General features: G+C 64.9%; 5 protein-coding genes across 9 annotated transcripts; 1 reads left to right on the top strand and 4 right to left on the bottom strand.

The window, feature by feature from the left end:
• Positions 1–13: 13 nt before the first annotated feature.
• On the bottom strand, positions 14–2,972 carry MAF1 (MAF1 homolog, negative regulator of RNA polymerase III). 3 transcript variants are annotated; one of them, XM_070392537.1, is made up of 8 exons: positions 2,608–2,972; positions 1,803–1,929; positions 1,567–1,695; positions 1,327–1,492; positions 1,090–1,211; positions 889–1,008; positions 641–766; positions 14–517 (listed from the first exon to the last, which is right to left on the bottom strand). In XM_070392537.1, the coding sequence occupies exons 2-8, from the start codon at positions 1,883–1,885 to the stop codon at positions 496–498; spliced, it is 768 nt and encodes a 255-aa protein (XP_070248638.1). In that variant the 5' UTR covers positions 1,886–1,929; positions 2,608–2,972; the 3' UTR covers positions 14–495. The 3 variants fall into 3 exon arrangements, with proteins under 3 accessions (XP_070248638.1, XP_070248640.1, XP_070248639.1); XM_070392539.1 differs by lacking the exon at positions 2,608–2,972 and adding an exon at positions 2,082–2,580; XM_070392538.1 differs by lacking the exon at positions 2,608–2,972 and having other exon boundaries at positions 1,803–2,067.
• SHARPIN (SHANK associated RH domain interactor) lies at positions 2,568–7,292 on the top strand. Of its 2 annotated transcripts, XM_070392535.1 has the most exons (9): positions 2,568–3,837; positions 4,080–4,251; positions 5,885–6,013; positions 6,087–6,228; positions 6,311–6,401; positions 6,479–6,632; positions 6,710–6,828; positions 6,913–7,041; positions 7,119–7,292. In XM_070392535.1, the coding sequence occupies exons 1-9, from the start codon at positions 3,640–3,642 to the stop codon at positions 7,200–7,202; spliced, it is 1,218 nt and encodes a 405-aa protein (XP_070248636.1). In that variant the 5' UTR covers positions 2,568–3,639; the 3' UTR covers positions 7,203–7,292. The 2 variants fall into 2 exon arrangements, with proteins under 2 accessions (XP_070248636.1, XP_070248637.1); XM_070392536.1 differs by lacking the exon at positions 5,885–6,013.
• Positions 7,293–8,350: 1,058 nt separating this feature from the next.
• Positions 8,351–10,686, bottom strand: CYC1 (cytochrome c1). The gene is made up of 7 exons (XM_070392533.1): positions 10,528–10,686; positions 9,793–9,989; positions 9,590–9,716; positions 9,341–9,498; positions 9,095–9,255; positions 8,760–8,860; positions 8,351–8,655 (listed from the first exon to the last, which is right to left on the bottom strand). The coding sequence occupies exons 1-7, from the start codon at positions 10,657–10,659 to the stop codon at positions 8,551–8,553; spliced, it is 981 nt and encodes a 326-aa protein (XP_070248634.1). The 5' UTR covers positions 10,660–10,686; the 3' UTR covers positions 8,351–8,550.
• A 2,076-nt stretch (positions 10,687–12,762) lies between these two features.
• Positions 12,763–16,270, bottom strand: GPAA1 (glycosylphosphatidylinositol anchor attachment 1). 2 transcript variants are annotated; one of them, XM_070392122.1, is made up of 12 exons: positions 16,096–16,270; positions 15,799–15,978; positions 15,615–15,726; positions 15,344–15,491; positions 15,166–15,267; positions 14,875–15,092; positions 14,604–14,797; positions 14,364–14,517; positions 13,862–13,957; positions 13,516–13,706; positions 13,264–13,434; positions 12,763–13,100 (listed from the first exon to the last, which is right to left on the bottom strand). In XM_070392122.1, exons 1-12 carry the CDS (start codon positions 16,167–16,169, stop codon positions 12,857–12,859), a joined length of 1,884 nt encoding a protein of 627 aa, XP_070248223.1. In that variant the 5' UTR covers positions 16,170–16,270; the 3' UTR covers positions 12,763–12,856. The 2 variants fall into 2 exon arrangements, with proteins under 2 accessions (XP_070248223.1, XP_070248224.1); XM_070392123.1 differs by having other exon boundaries at positions 14,875–15,071.
• Positions 16,271–17,184: 914 nt separating this feature from the next.
• Positions 17,185–19,320, bottom strand: EXOSC4 (exosome component 4). The gene is made up of 3 exons (XM_070392121.1): positions 18,928–19,320; positions 17,690–17,896; positions 17,185–17,586 (listed from the first exon to the last, which is right to left on the bottom strand). Exons 1-3 carry the CDS (start codon positions 19,096–19,098, stop codon positions 17,227–17,229), a joined length of 738 nt encoding a protein of 245 aa, XP_070248222.1. The 5' UTR covers positions 19,099–19,320; the 3' UTR covers positions 17,185–17,226.
• Positions 19,321–19,450: the final 130 nt, after the last annotated feature.

The raw sequence follows: 19,450 nt of genomic DNA, 5'->3' as shown, positions 1-19,450 counted from the left end.
GCCCAGGTCCACAATAAGTCACATAAACTTTTATTGGAAACAAACAAGCTGCAGCAAAGTGACACTCAGTGCACGCTGCCCAGTGGGCGAGGTGGGGGTACAGGTGGGCGCCGAGAGCGGCCCAAGCCAGGGAGGACGACTGTCAGGCCTGCTTGCTGGGTCTCAGGCCCTTCGGGCTGGAGTGTGCAGGCCCAGGGTACAAAATACAAAAATAAACTCTGTGGTCCAGCGGTCCCTGCCTCAGGCAGTTCGTTTGGGCAGGGCAGTGGCTGTGCCCACCAGGCCCCGTGTCTGTCCAGTCCAGCCACAATGTGGGCAGCAGAGCCTGTGGGGGTGAGTGGCCGTCGGTAGGCTGGAACCAAAGGGCTAGGTGGGCAGCTGGAGCTGGAGCCGTGCCAGGGTCTGGCCAGCAGCTGGGGAGGCCCAGGGCCCCTCAGGTGGGCAAGTCCAGGCACTGGTTGACGCTGGATGAAGCTGGGCCTCTGCTTCTCCTCCTCACATACAGATCACCGGGACTCTGGACAGAGGGGGGCACACAGGAGCCTTGAGGAGCTAACACCCAGGAGACCAGGCAGAGGGCCCCACCCCGCCCTGCCCACCCCACGCTCCAGGGAGCCCGTCTGCCGCCACCATCACACACCTGTCCTCCATGGGGCCGGTCTCCTCGGATCCGCCCTCATTGCCTCCATCTCTGAGTTCCTCCTCCTCCTCCCCCAGCTCCATGTCCAACTCATTGCCCGCCTCCGAGGGTGTGTACGTGGATCCACTGGGGGAGGTGGGCAAGCAGTCTTAGAACTGCTCACCCTGGCCTGCTGCTGCCCCCAGAGCGGACAGAGTCAGGAGTGGGGTGGGCCTAACAGGAAGCTGGGGGAAGGGACAGACGCCAACCTGATGGAGCGACAGCTGAAGAAAACAATCCGCTTAAGCCGCTTGTTGTAGAAGAAGTAGTTAAAGGACCAGAGGCTGCCATCTTCCCCAAAGGGGTCCGAGTCCAAGTCCGGGTTGTAGCTGGATAGTGTGGAGTGAGATGGGTGTGAGGCCCCAGGTGCCACACACACTCAGCGCCCACCTGCAGGGACGCCAGCCCACCTGTAGATGTCACACTCGGCCAGGCAGATCTCCTCGTCCACTGCATTCCACAGCTGCGGCTTCAGGGCCTTGAAGTCCTCCCGCACAGCCGAGAACAGACTGCAGTTGACCGCATTCACCACCTAGAATGGGCACAGCTCGGCTGACTAGGTGCCAGGACAGCAGGCATGGACTGGGTTAGGGGCCAGTAAAAACGGGGAGGACAGCGTGAACAGCTGTGGGTGGGGGAGCCCTCACCCAGCTGAGACTGGGCTCCCGGCTGAACTCGTGGCTCCGGGCCGTGCTGAAGTCGTAGTCGGGGCGGAAGGACTCGTTGAGCGTGGCGATCAGGTAGAAGAGCGTCTTGCGGCTGCACGTGTCGCTCAGGGGGCCCTCATCCTCGCCGCCTTGGCTCTTGCTCAGTCTGCACAGAGAAGCGTCAGCCCAGCACTGCCCTGCGCCCGACAGCCCCCGTGGGCAGGCCCTGCCCAGGCTCACCTGCTGGGGCTGAGGCCCGAGGTCTGCGGTGGGGACAGGGCCTCCAGCACGTGTGGCTGGCCTTCCTGGCAGAACTGCTTGAACATGTGCTTGTCATCTCCCGCCATCTTACAGGAGTAGCTCTCGATCCTGCAGGGTGGACACAGGTGGGACCGTGGCACGCCACCCCCCCGGTTCCCCTCAGGGCCAGGGCAGAGGGAGCTCTGAGACCCCGGCTCCTCCAGCCCCGCCCTCACCTGCCAATGATGTGGGCATCTCCAGTCTCCACAGTCAGCTGTGAGTTGATGGCCTCGAAGCTCGAGTTCTCCAACAGCTTCATGTCCTTGGGGACGGCGTCCTGTGCTCTGAGGGGCTAGTGCGGCCCTGAGGACAGGAGGCCAGCCCATGGGTATCTGGCCCCCGGCCCTGTCCCTTCAGCCTTCTCCCGGGTAAACGAAGCCCAAGTAAACAAGCTAGGCCCCGCCCACAGCTGCTCCCAGGCACAGCACAGGCCGGAGGCGATGCGATCCTGTTACCTGAGATGGCCAGTCCAGGCCCCAGCGCAGCCACACCCCCTGCACCTCTTTGGAGTCCTGGGTCGGGGCTGGGGGCCCACAGAGCTCCTGCTCACCCCAAGACTGCTGGGTTCGTCTCTTCCTTAACACTCCCCATCCCGGTTTGGAACCCGGACACTGGGGCCCGGCTCGGGCTTGAGGTCACTTGGACTACCCGCTCTTCCCTGTTCTGCGGGCGGCTTTATAGCGAGGGGAAGAGGAAACCTGTAGGCTCCTCCGTTCTCCAAAGTGTGCCTAGCTTCTTCGGGAACGGAGGGAGGGCTCACGGCCCCGGAACGGCACGTACGCGGGACGCTAGCGCGCTCCAGAGTCCGCCCCGCAGCGCCCGCCTCCCGGCCGGGCCTAGTGGAACCCCAGCCTAGCAGCGGCAAACTACAAATCCCAGAAGGCCGTGCACCCCAGACATGCGCAAGGCCGGCGCGAGGCCTGCTGGGGTCTGTAGTTCTGGAGGCTCCGATACGACGCCGAGCACAGGGCGGACACCTACTTGCTTGCTGCTCTACGCTCTATCTGGCCGGGCAGAACCAGGCCGGGCCAGGTCGGTTGGCGTCGATGCGAGTGAGAAGGCGGTGCGGGCTCCGGGCAGCGCGGGATCCTCAGGATCGGAGGGCGGCGCCGCGGCCTCCGCTCGGGCCGCACTGTATCCGGAGGAAGAAGCTCTGCGGCGACATCCCGTTACTCCCGGCCCTGCCGGCCGATCCGGGCTGCCACCGCGACATAACCTCGCCCCTGCACGACGCCCGACTATAGCGATGGTCCTGCCCGCCGACCGCCACAGATCGCCCCAGCTAACCAGCTAGCGACCGACCGACCTCTGCCTCCCGGGGCCGGACAACAACAAGCGCCCGCAAGGCCCGGCCCCACGCCTCTGAATGGCCGGCTCCAGCCGCTGCGATCGGGAGCTCGGAGAGCCATTGGGAACATTACCCGCCGCTCAGTCCCGTCTTTTACATCTACTGGCTGCAGCATCTGTCCGTCACTCTTCTCGCCGCCCGAACCCGTCTTCCTTCCTAGCGCCCATTGGTCACGGCTCCTTGCCTGCCCCGCCCCCGGTGGCCGCCAGGTTCCCAGGAGAGGCTGCTGATCTGCGCGGTGTGGGCGTGGCCGGGCTGCGGGGCGCGGCGACCACCGGAAGGGGCCTGGGAGCGGCGTCCAGCTCTCGCCCGGGTAGACACGGGCAGCTGGGCTGCAGCTCTCCCGCCCGCCCCAGCCTTTAAGGCGACGGGACCACGCCTGCCATCTAGTTGTGGCCGGCGCATCCGTCCTTGACACTTTACCCCGACGTACAAGCTTCCAGGCCCAGCCTCGACCGCCCGTGTCCGAGAGCCTTGGACTGAGTACATCCTGGGCAAAGCCGGAGGGTCCGATCCCCCCTTTCCCTCCTTACACCCCGGCCTTCGACCCGCTGGCCGATCCCGGAACCCCAGGCTCTCGGCCTCGGTTTCCGGCCGGCACAGGCGCCCGACGGTCCCAGCCCACGGAAGCGAAGTTGGACGGCTGAGACACGGCTGGACCCGAGATGGTGCCGCCGGCGGGCGGAGCGGCGGCTGCCCCGGACCCGGGCTCGTCCACGGTGCTGCTGACTGTGCACGCCGCCGTGAGGCCGCTGGCCGCCGGACCGGACGCTGAGGCGCAGCTACGGAGGCTGCAGCTGAGCGCGGACCCCGAGCGGCCCGGGCGCTTCCGGCTGGAGCTACTGGGCGCGGGGCCCGGAGCGGTGAGTGGGGGCGGCAGCCCCTCCGCTTGCCGTGGAGTCCCCGTAGCAGGACACTTTCTCGGCTCCGTTTCCTCCCCTGCGAACGGGGGGAATGGTGCCCTCACCTGGATAGGACTCCGCTGCGTTTTCTAAGAGAAGCCGTAAGGCGCGTGGGACAGCGCAGTGGCCAGGCCTGTACCTCGTGCCTTCGGTCCCACGTCTGTGCTTGCGGGAGGCCTGAGCTCTGCCTCTCCCACCCTCAGGTCGGTTTGGAGTGGCCTTTGGAGTCCGTCTCCTACACCGTCCGAGGCCCCAGCCAGCACGAGTTGCAGCCTCCGCCAGGAGGGCCTGGGGCCCTAAGCCTGCGCTTCCTCAACCCCCAGGAAGCCCAGCGGTGGGCAGCCCTGGTTCAAGGTGCCACGGCGGGACACAATGGTCAGTGCCGTGGGGCAAAGGTTCATTCGCTTGGCCAGGGACTGTGCTGGGAGGGTGGGAGTCTCCCTGGCCCTCAGGCCTGGAGGGGGAAGGCAGTGGGTAAAGCTGGGCCCACTGCTGGCCGCCTGGGGAGGCCCCCAGGAGAAAGCGGGGAAAGGAACGGGCCCAGAGCTGGGGCCTGGAGGACCAGACTGGTGTGGAGGGGCAGCGCCAGCAGGCCCAGGACCTGGGGCGAAGACACTGCCTCAAGAGCCACGGGCAAAGTATTCAGTGGGAGAGGGACAGGCTCGGACTGCGCTCCTCAGGTTGGCTGCGACCTGCACTCCTGGGCGGGTGCAGATAGGGCTGGAGAGAAGGATGTTTCCAGAGATGCTTAGGAGATGAAGTCGGCTGGGTTTTGTGGGTGTTTAATGAGAAGAGTTAGTGGTTGGGACAGGAAGATGGGGAACCAAATGCCCTTGGGCTCCCAGAGAGGAGTCCTGTTTGGAAGAGCATGGACGGGGGTGGGAGTGGTGAGTCTGGGCTGGCGCTGGGCCTCTGGAGAGGTGGGAAGGGTTAACCGGGGTCAGCAGGAGCGAAGAGCCCACAGATGCATCAGAAGAGCTGCCAGAGGGGCAGGAGGAAAACCGCACAAGATGAGGTGCATAGCATTTGCAGAGGGAGAGAGCTCTTCCATTCACGCAGTGGCCAGGTGAATCCCTGGTACCATTCCGGACTCAGCACTCCCTGAGGCCTTGGAGACTGAGCATGAATACAACTTCCAAGTCTGCTCTCTCGGAGCTTTTGGTTCTAGAGGGGAGGCAGACATAGTGAGCAAATAAAATTCTGTCAGATGGTGGGAGAGATGGGAGTGGGAGGGAGGCAGTGAAGGCCTCCTTAGGTGACACCGAGTGAAGTTGAAGACTGAGGTGTGACCCATGTGGCCAGAGAGCAGTGGGTACACAGGCCCAGAGGCAAGAGCATGCATTGAGCCGGGGCCAGCTGGTGCTGGGTGCCTGGGAGCCCTGCTTGTCTCAGTGGGCAGATGGGTCAGAATTCTGAGGGGCTGAGCTGCCTCAGCTCGGGTGGGCTGGGCCTTAAGCGGAGGGAAGAGGAGAGACAGAGCAGCCAGCTCTGTAAGGACACCCAGGGCAGACAGTGGCCTGAGAGGGCTTGTCTGGGATGGGAGAGTCTGAGGTGTGCTGATGGTAGAGGAAGGAGAGGGGATGGAGGTTCCTGAGGGCACCAAGAAGAGGCCATGCTGACTGCAGGGCTCCTACGCACCTGCTTTGGTTCTCCTGTGAGGTCAAGGGAATATCCCTGGCTGGTGGAGAGGGCTTGTGGAGGCCAGGAGAAGTCTAGCCTCCGTGGCAGAGGGACACAGGTGGGTCCAGAAGGCTCCAGAGCACAAGTGCAGCTCCAGCTCTGAAAGGAGTCAGCAGGGACACTTGGAAAGGCCAAGGCTTGAGGGAAGGCTGGACTGAAAGTGTGGCCAAGGCAGACCCCTGGCATGAGCTGAGGGGAGGAGGGAGGAGGGAGGAGGCAAGGGTCCTGGACACCTGAGGTCAGAGAGCAGAAGCCCAGGTGAGGCGAGTACTCAGCGGGGAGGCTGATCTCGGGAGACCACCTGCCCACCCCACGTCTTCCCTCCTAGGCAGTGACACCCTGCCTCCAGCCCTGGGCCCAGAGACGTGCCCTGTTTCCCCACCCAGTCCCCCTGAAGTGCACACACTCAAGGCCCCCAAGATGGGTGGTCCGAGTTCTGGAGACTTGATGGAGAAAGGTAAAGGCAGGTGGCCAAAGGGGGTGGGGCAAGCTGCCATGCCCAGCTGTGATGGTGCACTCTTTCCTTGTAGAAGAGCTGGCAGGGCGCCTGGCCCAGGCCATTGAGGATGGAGATGGGAAGGGGGCAGCCCAAGCTGCAGCCCTCCTGGCCCAGCATCATGTGGCCCTCAGTGTCCAGCTCCAGGAGAGCTGCTTTCCTCCTGGCCCCATCAGGTGAGACCTGGGACTTCGTCCTCACCCACCCTCCCAATCCTCCAGGCACCCCATCATTCTCTGAACCGAAATTCTGGCCCAGGCTACAGGTCACAGTGGAAGATGCTTCGTCCTCTGCCCACGTCTCGCTGCAGGTCCACCCCCACTGCACCATCTCGGCTCTCCAGGAGCAGGTGAGCACGGGGCCAGGGGAGCCCTGCTGGAGGCAGGGACCCCGGGTGACTGCCTGGCCCTGACGCTCTGGCTCCAGGTCTTCTCAGAGTTTGGCTTCCCACCAGCTGTGCAGCGCTGGGTCATTGGCAAGTGCCTGTGTGTGCCCGAGCGCAGCCTCGCCTCCTACGGGGTCTGGCAGGACAGGGACCCTGCTTTCCTCTACCTGCTCTCAGCCCCGCGAGAAGCCCCAGGTCAGTCCTTGGTTGTGTTGGGTGAGGAAGGTGGGGTACAGCTGACAAGGCCCTGAGCCCCACCCCCTCTACCATAGGACGCAGCCGTCAGTGCCCCCAGAAGATGGATGGGGAACTAGGCCGCCTGTTTTCTCAGACACTGGGGCTGCCCCGAGCTCCTCAGCCAGCCAGCTCCAGCCTCCCCAGCCCCCTTCAGGTAGGCAGGAGCCAGGTAAGGTGGGCCTGGGCAGCTGTGGGCATCGGAAGGAAGGGGTCAGCAGCTACTGTTCCTCCTCCGCAGCCCGGCTGGCCCTGCCCTTCCTGCACCTTCATCAATGCCCCGAGTCGGCCTGGCTGTGAGATGTGTAGCACCCAGAGACCCTGCGCTTGGGATCCCCTTCCTGCAGCCTCTACCCAGCAGTCGCCAATGGTACCAGAGGCAGGGAAGGGGGTGGGATGGGGAGGGCAGCAGAACAGCAAAATGACTCCTCTTCTCCCTACCCCCAGGTCACAAGGAGAGAGGACGGCCCTTCCCTTCCAGGCCCGAGGTCCCTGGATGCCCTTCTGAACCTCTCCGGGGACCTCCACTGATAGCTCCCTGGGGACAGATCCAGAGATGCGGGGAGAGGCCATGAGCCAGACATTAAAGATTCTTCTGAGCCAGCTGAGTGCCCCCACTTTGTGCAGACTGGGCAGCTGGGAGGATGGAGAGCAGGGCACAGCGCCACCCAGGACACCTGGCAGAGAGGGCAGAGTCTGGCTCTCGGCTGGGCTGCCCAGCCGGGTCCAGGTAGCTACTCAAGAGCTTACTTGGACCCCAAGTCCCAAGAGGCCTACAGGCATGGTACTGAGACCTTCTCACACACTGAGAGGCTTGCAGAGCCCTCACCCCCCACCCCAACTGCTGACCACTGGGCTAGGGCCCTCTGTGAGCCCCACTCCCAGCCACCATGCCTCCCCTCCTCCACCTAGAGCCCTTCAGGCATGCATCCTTTTCCTTTCTCCCACTCAGCTCTCTGCCCTCCTAATTGGCCACCACTCCTTAGGGCTGCTCCAGCCAGGATGCCTTAAATTCCCTTCTGGGGACAAGAAAAACTCAGGAGCCCTGAGCCAGGGCCCTACGCTACTGCTAAGGCAACATGTCCGTGGCCCTCCTACCACTGACAGACCCACTGCGGTCCCCCTCCCCAGCCGGCTGCTGTTGGTCCCAGCTCTGCCTGGCTGTCTGGCCTGGACCCGCCACAGCTGCCTGTTGATTGCTAGGAGCACTGCACTCCCCGCTCCCCTCCAGCAGGACCCTTTCTCAGTGGACCCCTCTAGTGGTGCAGCCAGAGGCCAGGAGCACATTCTGGGCTGGCTCCCCCTGCTTATCTGCTTCCTGGGCAGAGGTGAGAGTTTCTCCCTCCCAACCATGCCCAGCCCAACAGCTCCCTCAGCTCCTACTGCAGGCCAGGCCCCTCCCTCTGGAATGTGGCCAAGGGGTTCAACACTGACACTTGGCTGGTTTCTCTGGCAGATCCCTGGGCCATGTCCAGCCAGGCCCTTTCCACCTCTCTCCCTACCCCAAGGAGCTGCCATCTCTAACAGGTCTCTGCTTCCTGTCTCACATACAGACCTGATGGGACTCCCAGCCAGCAGTCAGTGCCACACGGCATGAGACAGTCCTGGGAGCTCCGAGGGAGAAGGTCTCACTCTGAGTCCCCTGCAAACTACACTCTCATCACACAACAGCCCAAATGTGTCTATTGAGAAACTTAATTTATTTCCATGATAGAGGCTGAAGGATCTGGAGCTCCAGCCCGGTCTCCTGCCCCCTCCCCTTTTGTCCCAGAGAAGAGGGGCTTGGCCAAGAAGGCCAGCTGGGGTCTAAAGAGACCCAGGGTGGCTTCCTGGCTTGAAGGCCCATTCAAACAGGATGGCAAGCAGACCTTCGGCAGGGTCACTTGGGTGGACGGTATGCCAGCTTCCGGCTCTTCAGTACTGACCACTTATGCCGCTTCATGGCGTATACCAGGGGCAACAGCAAGCCCATCATCATCAACATCTGGAGATGAGAAAGGCTCAGAGAAGGGAGGCAGAAAGGAGCCCTGTCCAGCTCCCAGCCTCCCTCTGCCATGCCCACTGTGCCCCCTTGCCCGATCCTTTCACCTTGAGCCCCATGCGTTTCCGATGGTCATGCTCTGGCTCGGATGCCCAGCGCAGGAAGGTGCACACATCCTTGGCTACCTGGGACATGGTAGCTGGGGTGCCTGGACCAAGGACAGGTGGTGAGGGCTACCCTTGGGGCCCCTGCCCAACCTAGGATACCCCCAGAGCACCCCTTCCATGGTAGATGGGTCTCTGCCCAAGGCTTCAAAAGGGATGGAACCCCTCAGGACACAATGGCCTGAGCTGGTCAGGGCAGTGAGGCTACCCAAAAGTCTCAGACACACACAGACAGTGCCCCAACCAAGGGAACCCAGTGGGGAAAGTAGGGACCTCACCATCGTCAAACTCCAAGACCTCGTCGTAGATGGGAGGAGCCATGCCGATGGACTGGCCAGGGAAGTAGGGGTTGAAGTAGAGGCCTTCTCGTAGCGACACCCCGGTGGGCGGCTCACAGTAGCCCGTGAGCAGGGAGAAGACGTAGTCTTCACCACCGTGCCTAGGACCAAATCCATGGTGCCTCAGCTTCCGGCAGGAGTGGGACCTGCCTCCCCTCCCGCCAGCCCTGCGGGAAGCCTGCGTACCTAGCTCGCACGATGTAGCTGAGGTCAGGGGGCACGGCTCCATTGTTGGCTGCTCTGGCAGCCTCAGGGTTGGGGTACGGTTTGGGGAAGTAGTCAGACAGCTTTCCGGGTCGCATGAACATCTCCCCATCATCATTGGGGCCGTCCTGAATCTCCACCTGCCACGAGAGCACCATCACCACCCTGCTGTGTCCTCCACAGAGGGAGCCCCAATCCCTGGGTCCTTGCCAACGTCCTCAGGCACCCCACCTCTTCGGCCAGGGCTTTCGCTTCATCCTCAGTGTAGCACACGCCCACCAGGTGGCGGTAAGCCACGTAGTCCATGCTGTGGCAGGAGGAGCACACCTGCTTGTACACCTGGAAGCCCCTCCGGATGCTAGAGAGAGGGAGAGGGTCAGCGGTGCCCGGGGCCCACCCCACCCCGACACTGCCCCCGCCAGCCCGCCGCACACCTGGTGTGGTCCAGGGAGGAGAGGAGGCCGCGGTGAGACCACGGGTAGCTGGGGGGGTGCAGCTCCAGGTCGCTGGCACTCACCGCCGTGTGCAGAGCCACGGCCAGCCCCGCACCCCCTGCCGCCAGCATGCCCAGCGCGGACAGCACCACTTTTCGGCCCCGGGACGGGCCAGACTTGGACGACAAGGACACTGCCTGCAAGAGCCGCGCTCAGCGCCTGCCAGGCCACCGCCCATCCCATTCATCACCCGGCCCTGCAGACCACACGCGCCGCTGCCCACCCCCCTCCTCCGCGCCGCTGACCCCTCGACCGTGAGTCCGCCGGGGACGGGGTGTGGGCCGGGGATCACGCCCAAGGGCTCAGGGTGCAGGGGCAGGCCAAGGTCACAGCAGCGGCCGAGGTCAGGCTGAGGTCACTTCAGGACGCGGGCCCCGAGCCGAAGGCGCGAGCCCGCGCGGGCCTGGGCGCGCCCCCGGGGAGAGCCCTCCGCGCCGCCCCGGCAGCGAGCCCGCCCCGCCGCCCCCACGCTCGGCACGCGGCGCCGCGGCGGTTGGGAGGAGTGGGCGCCCGGCCCGGTCCCAGGAGGCACCGAGGTCTGCAGGCAGCGGCGGCCCGGCAGGGCGCCGGGGGGCCGGGGCCGCTCCCCGCCGTCTGGCCCGCGCCCGGAGCCTCCCCGCCGTGACCTTCAGGGCTGTGGGACCGCGCGGCGGCCGGGGCCGGGCCAGCGCTCACCTGAGGCGTCCGCAGCGGGAGCTGCCCGGGCCGCGCACCGCACAGCAGCCCCCGGGCCCGCGCGCCGGGCAGCCCCGCGCCCCGTGGGCCCAGCACCGCCCCGCGCAGCGAAGCCGCTGCCGCCGCCGCCATCTTGGCCTCTGCAGCGCGGCCGCCGCTCCCGACGGCCCCTGCGGCGCCACGGGAGTTCAAAGCTCGCGAGAGCCGGGAGCGCGGGGCGGGGCTAGAGTCGGGGCTCGGCGCTGCCCCGCGACGCCAGTCGTCCACGGTCTCTCTGTGGCTGTGATCACGGTCAAACCCGCGTCTCGGGGCTCAGCGGACATGCGCCCCCATGCCCGGCGACCCCGCCTGGAACCCACGTCTCCTCGGCCCTGGCGCGCTGTTACCGTGCGAGTCCCGGCCCGGCGCGGGGGCGGGCTGGCTGGCAGTGGGCCCCGCTCCCGGGCTTGAGGGCTGGCTCGCCGCTGGCGGCTGCACGGACACGCGTGGGAAGTGCTGGTGTCAGAAGGGGGCGATGGAGAAGCTGACCACGGAGGTCACTGCACAGCACGGCTTCCGTCAAGTGTTTAGGTTCTATATTCGTCCTTTACAACTGACCCACATCCTTACCACTGGACTCTTCTTTAAAAAAAAAAATCAGCCCTGACCGGTTTGGCTCAGTGGATAGAGCGTCGGCCTGCGGACTGAAGGGTCCCAGGTTCGATTCCGGTCAAGGGCATGTACCTGGGTTGCGGACACATCCCCAGTGGGGGGTGTGCAGGAGGCAGCTGATCGATGTTTCTCTCTCATTGATGTTCCTAACTCTCTATCCCTCTCCCTTCCTCTCTGTAAAAAATCAATAAAATGTATTTTTAAAAAGATCAAGTGCCGGTGCACATAAAAAAAAATTAAAATGTATTTTTTAAAAAGTGACTAGAGGGCCCTGGCGGGTTTGGCTCCGTGAGTAGAGCGCTGGCCTGCGGACTGAAGGGACCCCGGTTGATTCCGGCCAAGGGCACAGGCCTGGGTTGCAGTCTGATCCCAGGCGGGGTGCGCAGGAGGCAGCCAATCAATGTTTCTCTCTTTCCCTCTCCCTTCCTCTCTGAAATCAACAATATTAAAAAAAAAAAAAAAAAAAAAAGTGACTAGAGGTTCCAGGTAGACCTTGGGGCCCAGCAGGCCAGACAGGCTGCTCGTCACAGTGGGTCTCCAGCATCCTTGCCACACGCTGGAGGCTGCCCATGCCCCTCAACAGGGACTAGCAGGGACCCCTCTGCAGACAGGTCCCAGAGAAAACCTCCGGAAGCTGGCCCTGGGAGTGCGCCAGCTGAGCGCCACTGTGGAGCCAGGGAGCCAAGGGTCCACGGGAAGACAGGAATGCAGGCCCACGACAGGCGCAGGCCTGGGCAGGGGTTGGGGGCTGGGGCTTCCTCCTGGGGACTCCCCAGGCCGCAAGCTGTACTGAAGGGACATTGGTCAGGAGTTGATCCTCCAGGCAGCGCAGCTCTGCCTCCCTCCAACTGGGAGGCCTGTGAGGACTGGACTCCTCTCAGCCCTGTGCGGTGCTGTGGGGGCACCTGGGCCCTCCCACAAGAAGAGGCATTTCCAGCCTGAAATGTCCACCCATGATGGACAGGCCAGGGCATCACCAAGGGCCACCCTTTGCTTTTCTTCCCCCCAGAATGGACACCGGATCCCAGGTCCACCCCAGGGTCTCGGAACAATCAGCATTTCTCTCCGAGCCGACCCACCAGCGCCCTCCCCTGGGGGGCTGCACCCGTCGACTGTTTCTGGGTGGGCTCCTGTGCCCTGTCCATCGTGGGTGCCTGGTCTGGTTCCGCTGAGGAAGCTGGGCCAGGTGCTCCTCTCTGCTCCATCCTAAGCCCGCTCACAGCAAGGTCCTGGCCTTGGCTGGACCCCCAGGCCCCACACCCAGCCTCCTCTGCAGGGCTCCCGCTCCCACACCTCTGCCCACTCAGCCCCAGCACTGACTACCGCGGTGTTGGACGCCTCAGCTCCCGTTAGACACCCCCTGCTGCCCACTGTTTTCTCTTATCCAGCCCTATGCCTCCCACGGCACTGGACTGGGATGCAGACCTCCGGGGTGAGCCAAGATGCCGCCCAGTATGTGGACGGGGCGGTGCCCTCCAGGAAGGAGCTGTGCAGGAATGCCAAGCCCCGCAGACAGAGCTGCCCCCCCTCAGGCCCCGGAGCCCACACAGACGGCAGGTGGTGGGTCAGGAGCACAAGGACAGCTCAAACAAGACACCTGTTTATTTCCGAGGAAGGAGACCATGGGGGTGTTTGGGGAGTTCCCGCCACAGTCTTCGTGCCACAGGGCAAGCAGACATCACTTCCAGAAGAGAACATTCCAGAAGAGCAGCCAGCAGGGGTAGAGGCCCAGCGCCAGCAGCGGGAAAAGCAGGGCGCCGTAGACGTGGTGCTCCAGCACGCCCTGGGCCAGCGCCGTCAGGAAGAGCTGCCAGCCCTCGGCCAGCGACAGCGGGGCCTCTTGCAGCTCCCGCCACAGGAACAGGCTGCCCAGGAGTGCGGCTGCTGGACTTGTCAGCACCAGCAGGGCAGCATAGAGTGGCCTGGGTGGAGGAGCAGGGTCAGGGCTCTGAGTTGGGGGCACAGGCAGGAAGTTGGTGTGAAGGGGTACTGAGCGAGGGCATCGTCCGTGGTGAGGGGCCCAGGCCCTGGAAGAGGTGGGGGGGGGGTGGGGGGCAGGGCGGGAGGAGGCTGACCAGTACATACCGGGGTCCCCTGGGCTCAGTGAGTGCAGCAGCAGGCACCATGGTGGCGGCCAGCAGGAAGCCCAGGGAGAAGTTGGTGAGGGCGATGCAGGCCAGCTGGAGTGCCAGGTAGATTAGGGCTACCAGCTTCAGTGCCATCCAGCCCTTGTCTGGGGCCTGTGTGCTCACCACACTGAAAGGGAAGGGGCTCAGAGGCAGCTACCTCCATGGCCAGGGCGCCCCCTGCCTGTGCCCACCCAGCCCAGCTCCTCACCGGTGGGTGTTGTGGGGAAGGGCCAGGCCGGCGGCATAGATGGCCAGCAGCGTCAGCACCACAGCTTCAGCCTCAGCCACAGGGAAGTGCTGGGCGGCCACGTGCTGGCCCAGCACTGGCAGGACATAGAGGGCCAGGCCCATGGCCTGTGAGATTAGCAGGGGTGCCACAAGGGAAGCCAGCCCCACGCCCTGCAGGGCACACAGGCGGTTGGAAACGGGCCCTGGGGCCAGGTGAGCCCAAGGGTCCTCACCACCATCCCACCAACTGACACTGAGTGGCAGCAGTAACCACCTCCCGGGACCCTAGAAGCCCACACTGAGAGCAAGAGTGAAGGGACCATCACCTGTGCTGGGGGGAGGGGAGGACTGGGCTCAGAGGCGGCCCCAGCCTCCTTAGGACCCACTCCAGCCTCATGCAGCTGCATCCACAGTTCCAGGGCGTGGCCTAGTCAAGGACTCTGACGAGAGGTGTGATGGACCCGCCCGGTAGGGAACCCAGGGCTCACCCTGCCCCCTCACTCCTAGGATGAGGGGCTCTGCCTAAGCCAGTGATGGCGAACCTTTTGAGCTCGGCGTGTCAGCATTTTTAAAAACCCTAACTTCACTCTGGTGCCGTGTCACATATAGAAATTTTTTGATATTTGCAACCATAGTAAAACAAAGATTTATATTTCTGATATTTATTTTACATATTTAAATGCCACTTAACAAAGAAAAATCAACCAAAAAAATGAGTTTGCGTGTCACCTCTGACACGCGTGTCATAGGTTCGCCATCACTGCCCTAAGCCTAGAGTGGAGGGGACCTGGGAGACTGGTCACAAGTGGACTGGGGTGCAGAGGATATCTTGAGACCAAGGACCAGGAGCAAGAAGCCAGCCGCAGGCATGTAGAGGCCGATGGAGACGAAGCGGGAGAGGGCGGGGAGCAGGTAGAAGAAGAAGGACTGGTGCAGACGCTCCAGCAGGTGGTTGAGCTTCCGGAACATGCCCTCTAGAGCCCTGCAGGTGGGAGACAAGGTCAAGGCCGGCCAGGGCCCAGCCACTCCCACCCCCGAGCAGGGAAAGGGAGAAGCGGAGACACTCACTTGCCAACGGCCACCAGGTCGTACTTATACTGGCGGAAACTGTTGATGCCACGGAGGGTCAGCGCCTCCACGCGGTAGCGCAGGAAGAGGCCGTGCGGCCCGTGGGGGCGGCCAGAGGCCTGTTGCAGAACCATGAGCAGCAGCGTCTGCAGACCCTGCAGTGGCCCATCTGATGTCCAGTCCTGGGGCTGCAGCTTTGAGGGTTTGGAGTTGGGGTCAGACACCACCCCTCCCGGCCACAGGCCCCGCCTCCCCAGGCAGGTGGCCCTACCTTGCCCTGCAGTGTGCACAGCAGCCCCCCTTTCTGGCAGAAGGTCTGGAAGAGGTTGAGCAGGTCGAGGTTGGGCAGCTGCCCATTGAGCCCCTCCACGGCCACGTCCAGGCTGGTGACCACATCGCTGCTCAGCTCCAGGGCCACAGCCGCCTGGATGGCCCCGGCGCGGCCCTGCAGCGGGGAGGACTGCATGCCTGTGGACGCAGGTGAGTGAGCTGCCCTGGGGGCTGGTGCGGGCAGGGCCGGAACGGGGAACGGAGAGAGGGGCAGGGCAGCGAGCGCACCCACCAGTGACGTTGATGTCGTGGTAGGCTTCCAGCCAAGCCTCGGTGCCCAGAAGGTCGTGTTCCGTCACCAGGAAGATGATGTCTTTGGCCCAGTAGATCTGCCCTGCGGGACGGACGCAGGGTCAGCAGCCCGAGGCAGTGGCCGAGCCCTGCCTGGCCAGGAGGAGCCCCAGACTCACCCCGGAAGTGGGCAGCCAGTGCCAGCAGCAGCCCCACCGCCTGGCTGTTGGTCGAGTCGGGGCCACAGGGCACGGTGAGCACCAGAGACTCGGTGCTGGCGGCGCGCGGGGCCCGCAGGATGCCGTACACGTTGGTGCCCGACACCATCTGCGGGGGTAGCGGTGGGGCAGCTCAGCAACCCCGGCGCCGTAGAACCCGCACCAGGGGTCTCCCTGGCCCCGACCACCCCCAAGGCGCTCCTGGGTCCCGGGCACCCCGACCCCCAAATACATAGCGCTCGTGGGTCTCATCCGGGAAGGGCAGCTTCCGGGAGAAGCTCTGCGTGTAGACCTCCAGCCCCACGGACCGCATCGTCCGCTCCAGCCAGGCCGCCGGCAGCGCCCTGCGCACAGACAGCCTCTGGGTAGACCCCGCCCGGACGACCGTGCGTCCCCTCCCGGGCCCCGCCGCTCACCCCAGCTTCCGGCGGTGGGCCCCGAAGTCGCGGGCCCAGGCGCGGGCGCGGTCTCCGCCCGCAAACTGCTCCTCCACCATCGTGGAGCCCATGGCGTTCTCCGACATGTAGGTGCGCTGGGTCAGCGGCGGGAAGGCCAGCGCGAGGAACCAGGCGATGCCCGCCGCGTAGCTCAGCACGCTGCGGGGAGAGGGGCCGGGGGCCGGGGTCAGGGGGTCCCGGGAGCCGGCCGACCCGCCACCGGGCCCGGGAGGCGGATCCCCGCACCGCGCTCGGGGAAGGAGGCGGGGCCCTCACCAGAGAGGCGCGTTGAGGCGCAGAACCAGACGGACGAGCGCGCGCCGGCGCACCGGGTCAGACAGGAGGCCCATGGCGGGCGGGGCGGCTCGGGCCGCGTTCCCGCCGCCGCTACGGCCGCCCGCCGAGCGCCCCTTCCCGCACCACACGCCGGGCGCCGCGCCGCCGCGGTTCCGGTGCCGGCAGCCCTCGCGCAGCCGCGCAGGCGCAGTGCCCGCCCACCGGCCGGGGCAGAGGGGCGGGGCGGGGCGGCCGTGGAGCGCGGGTGCCCGCGGCTGCGACGGGGATGCCAGGTCTGACGCCGGTGGGGCGGGTGGGACGAAGGGGGCGTCTGGGGCCGGAGGCCAAGGCTTGGGCGGACTCGTTCCTGTGCTGTCGGCCCGCAGACATGGCGGTGGGTGCCCAGTGGAATCACCCGGTGAGCCCAGCACAGAGGTCATCGGGGTCAGGAGGCCACAGGAAGGTGCTGATGGCACTGCGAGCCAAGGCCGGCTTCAGGGAGCTGGGGGCCTCCAGGTCGGGAGGTGCCTGGGATTTTAGGGGAGAAGCAGCCTCCGGGTGTGGCCTGCAGGGCTGGTGGCCGGGGCTCAGGCAGGTCTGAGAGCAGGTGGAGGGAGGGGATAGTGTGTGTCCCACTGAGGGGGTCAGAGCCGAGGAGACCGCTCCAGGTGAGAACATTTGTCTGCTGTACTTTTGGAGCCCAAGGTCAGTAGGACAGGCCCCAAAGAGTTCTTAGGGGGAAGGGGGCCATTTAGTGCGGGCATAGTCCCTAGGATGTGGGACACGCCCCCCCAAACCCCCATGGTGGGCACCCACCGCCAGCTGAGTCTCCCTCCGCCCGAGTGCCCGGGGCCCTGCACGGCTGGGCTGGGGAAGACAGACTCCACGGTCTAATGGCTCCCTGGCTGCCTTGAACCCTTCTGGGCATAAGCTGCTCTCTCCACCCAGGGACACGCTCCCCCCACCTTCTTCAGGATCTGAATTCTGAGGCTGCGAGAGAGACGTAGTTCACGTGGGGGAAGGCCCCTAGTCACCTCCACGAGCCCGCACAGGCCGCGCTCTGAGAATGAACTCCCGTGGGGATCACAGCATGGTGTGTGGATTTTATTCTGGGCACAGGTGGCAGGATGCTCAGTCCCCCAACAAGATAGAGGCCTCGCGTACATGCTGCCGGACCACTCGGTCCAACAGGGTGTGCACATCTCGGGCAGCCCGGGCAGCGGCCTCCAGCACCCTCTCCAGGTGGTCCTCATGCAGCCTGGCATCCATCTCAAGCAGTGCGATCTGGCCCGAGGCTGGCAGCAGGGCCAGGGCCAGCTGGGGGCCGCCAGCTGCTTCCTCTACGTGGCTGAGGTCCGCCAGGGCTGTGCCGTCCACAAAGCCCGCTGAGCAGGCGCACACAAAGTCCCGCATTGGTATCCCCGCATCCAGCACGGCCAGCGTGGCTGCATTCACACAAGCGGCGTAGGTCCCACCGTCTGCCTGCAGCACCTGCGGGGAGCCCCATCCACAGCGGCTTAAGTCCATGAGGCTGCCCACCCTCACGCCCTCCATCTCCCTCCTCTCCCCAGGTCGAGGGCGGCTGCCTGCTCACCTGCACGTAGATGTCAATCTGGGAGCGTGGGTGCAGCTGCGTCAGGATCGCTGCCTCGAAGGTCTGACGCAACTGCAGACCCATCTCGCAGGACTTCCGGTCCCCATGCGGCCGCCGCTTGCGCTCGCCGGTGCTGAAGGTGGCAGAGCTGTACTGACAGTTGACCAGGGCCCTGTCTGGGAGGGCTCGGGACCGGGAGCCCCGGATCTGACGGGGAAAGGACACATGAGCCAGGCCCGCTCCTCCCAGCTCACGCTACGCCTTCCTCCGGCTCAGGTCCCAAACCTCGGCCTCCCCCATCTCCCTCCAACGTCCCAACAAGCGCAACTACTTGAACCTCAAAAACAGGCCACGGGAACCATCTCTAAGCCACCATCCCCTCTGGGTCTTAACAAGCCTCCCTGTCCCCGTCCTCGCCTCATCCCCTCCCAACCCATTTTTCACTTGTAGCCAGAGCCAGTCTGTTGACAAATGCCAGGTCCGATTCCGTCTCCTCTGTACAGCCACACGCTCCCAAAGGCTCCCCGTCAGGTAAAATCTGAAATCTTTCCCCTGGTCTGCAAAGCCCTGAGGTTGTGCCTACCAAGAGACCCCTCAATCTCATTTGGAATTGTTCTCCTTCTCCCCGACCAGCAGCCGTTCTGCTCTGCAAAGACGCCCCGCTTGTCTCCACTCCCTCCGGCCTTTCCCCTCCAAGTTCCCACCCCCGGAGAGCGGGGCTCCTAGACACGTGCGTTGAGCAGACATTTCTTCGGTGCCTGAGCTAGCAGGCGGTTAGCAGCGCTGAAAACCGGCAAGGAAACCGGGGTGTGTGTGTGTGGGGGCGGGGGGTGTTATTTCAAGTCCCTGTGCTTACGGAGCTTCTGTTAGTGGGGAGACAGAGTGAGAAAAAGGAATGAAATTGGTGTCTAAGGTGACAGGTGCAGAAAGGCAGGGCGCGCGCGTGCAGCTGCGCGGTTGTAGGGGTCAGGACTTGGCAGGTGAGTAAGGGCGTCCGGGGAGGTGCGGTGCAGACGCTGAAGTCGGTAGCGAGGGGAGGACTCGAGGGGAGCGCGCAGGGGGGCAGCGGCCGATGGAGGCAGGACCTCGCGCATCACAGGGCTCTGGCTGCCACTCGGTTGAGCCGCGGCCCCCAAGCCGTGCCGCGTAAACGGAGACGCGCGCGGGCCGTCGCCCCCGGGGCCTCTTTTCGGCCTGGCCTCCCCCCGCAGGTCGCCCGGCCCGCGCCGCCCACTCGCCTCGTGCGGCCCGTAGACCACGGCCAGCGCCTTGGTGTTGCCCTGCTCGATGTAGGCCGAGCCGTCGGCCTGCGAGAACACGCCCATCCGCGCCTGGATCTTGCGCAGCTCCCCGGCGCGCCGGCCGTCCACGCGGTAGCCCTGGTCCGACAGGAGCTCTAACCCCGCCATGCCGCCCGGCCGCCACGCCGGCCCCGCCTCCCGGAGAACTGCGGTTCCCAGCGGCAGAGACGCCCGGACTCCAGACCTGGCGAGGTCTACGGTTTCCGGCGGTCCGGCTCTCCACTTCCTGCACCAGAGAACCACGGTTCCGGGAAAACTGATCCCCACTTCCGGTCTCAGAGAACTACAATTCTCGGCGCCACTTTCCTCACTTCCGGTCCCGGGGAACTTGGGCAGTGTCCGCCCGGGGACGCAGGGCTGAGCCCGCGTATTCGGCCGCCGGCTAGAGGCCCGCGGGGACAGAATTCCCGGTTCCCACGCCGGCCCGGTCGCCCGCGCAGGGCTCGCCTTTGGATCCGGG

Source organism: Myotis yumanensis, unplaced genomic scaffold (genome assembly GCF_028538775.1).
Source record: "Myotis yumanensis isolate MYYU_CA2020_CCGP unplaced genomic scaffold, mMyoYum1.0.hap1 SCAF_15, whole genome shotgun sequence".
NCBI classification, from domain to species: Eukaryota; Metazoa; Chordata; class Mammalia; order Chiroptera; family Vespertilionidae; genus Myotis; species Myotis yumanensis.
Note: the sequence above shows the minus strand (reverse complement) of the source record. Positions and strands in the feature narration are given on the sequence as shown.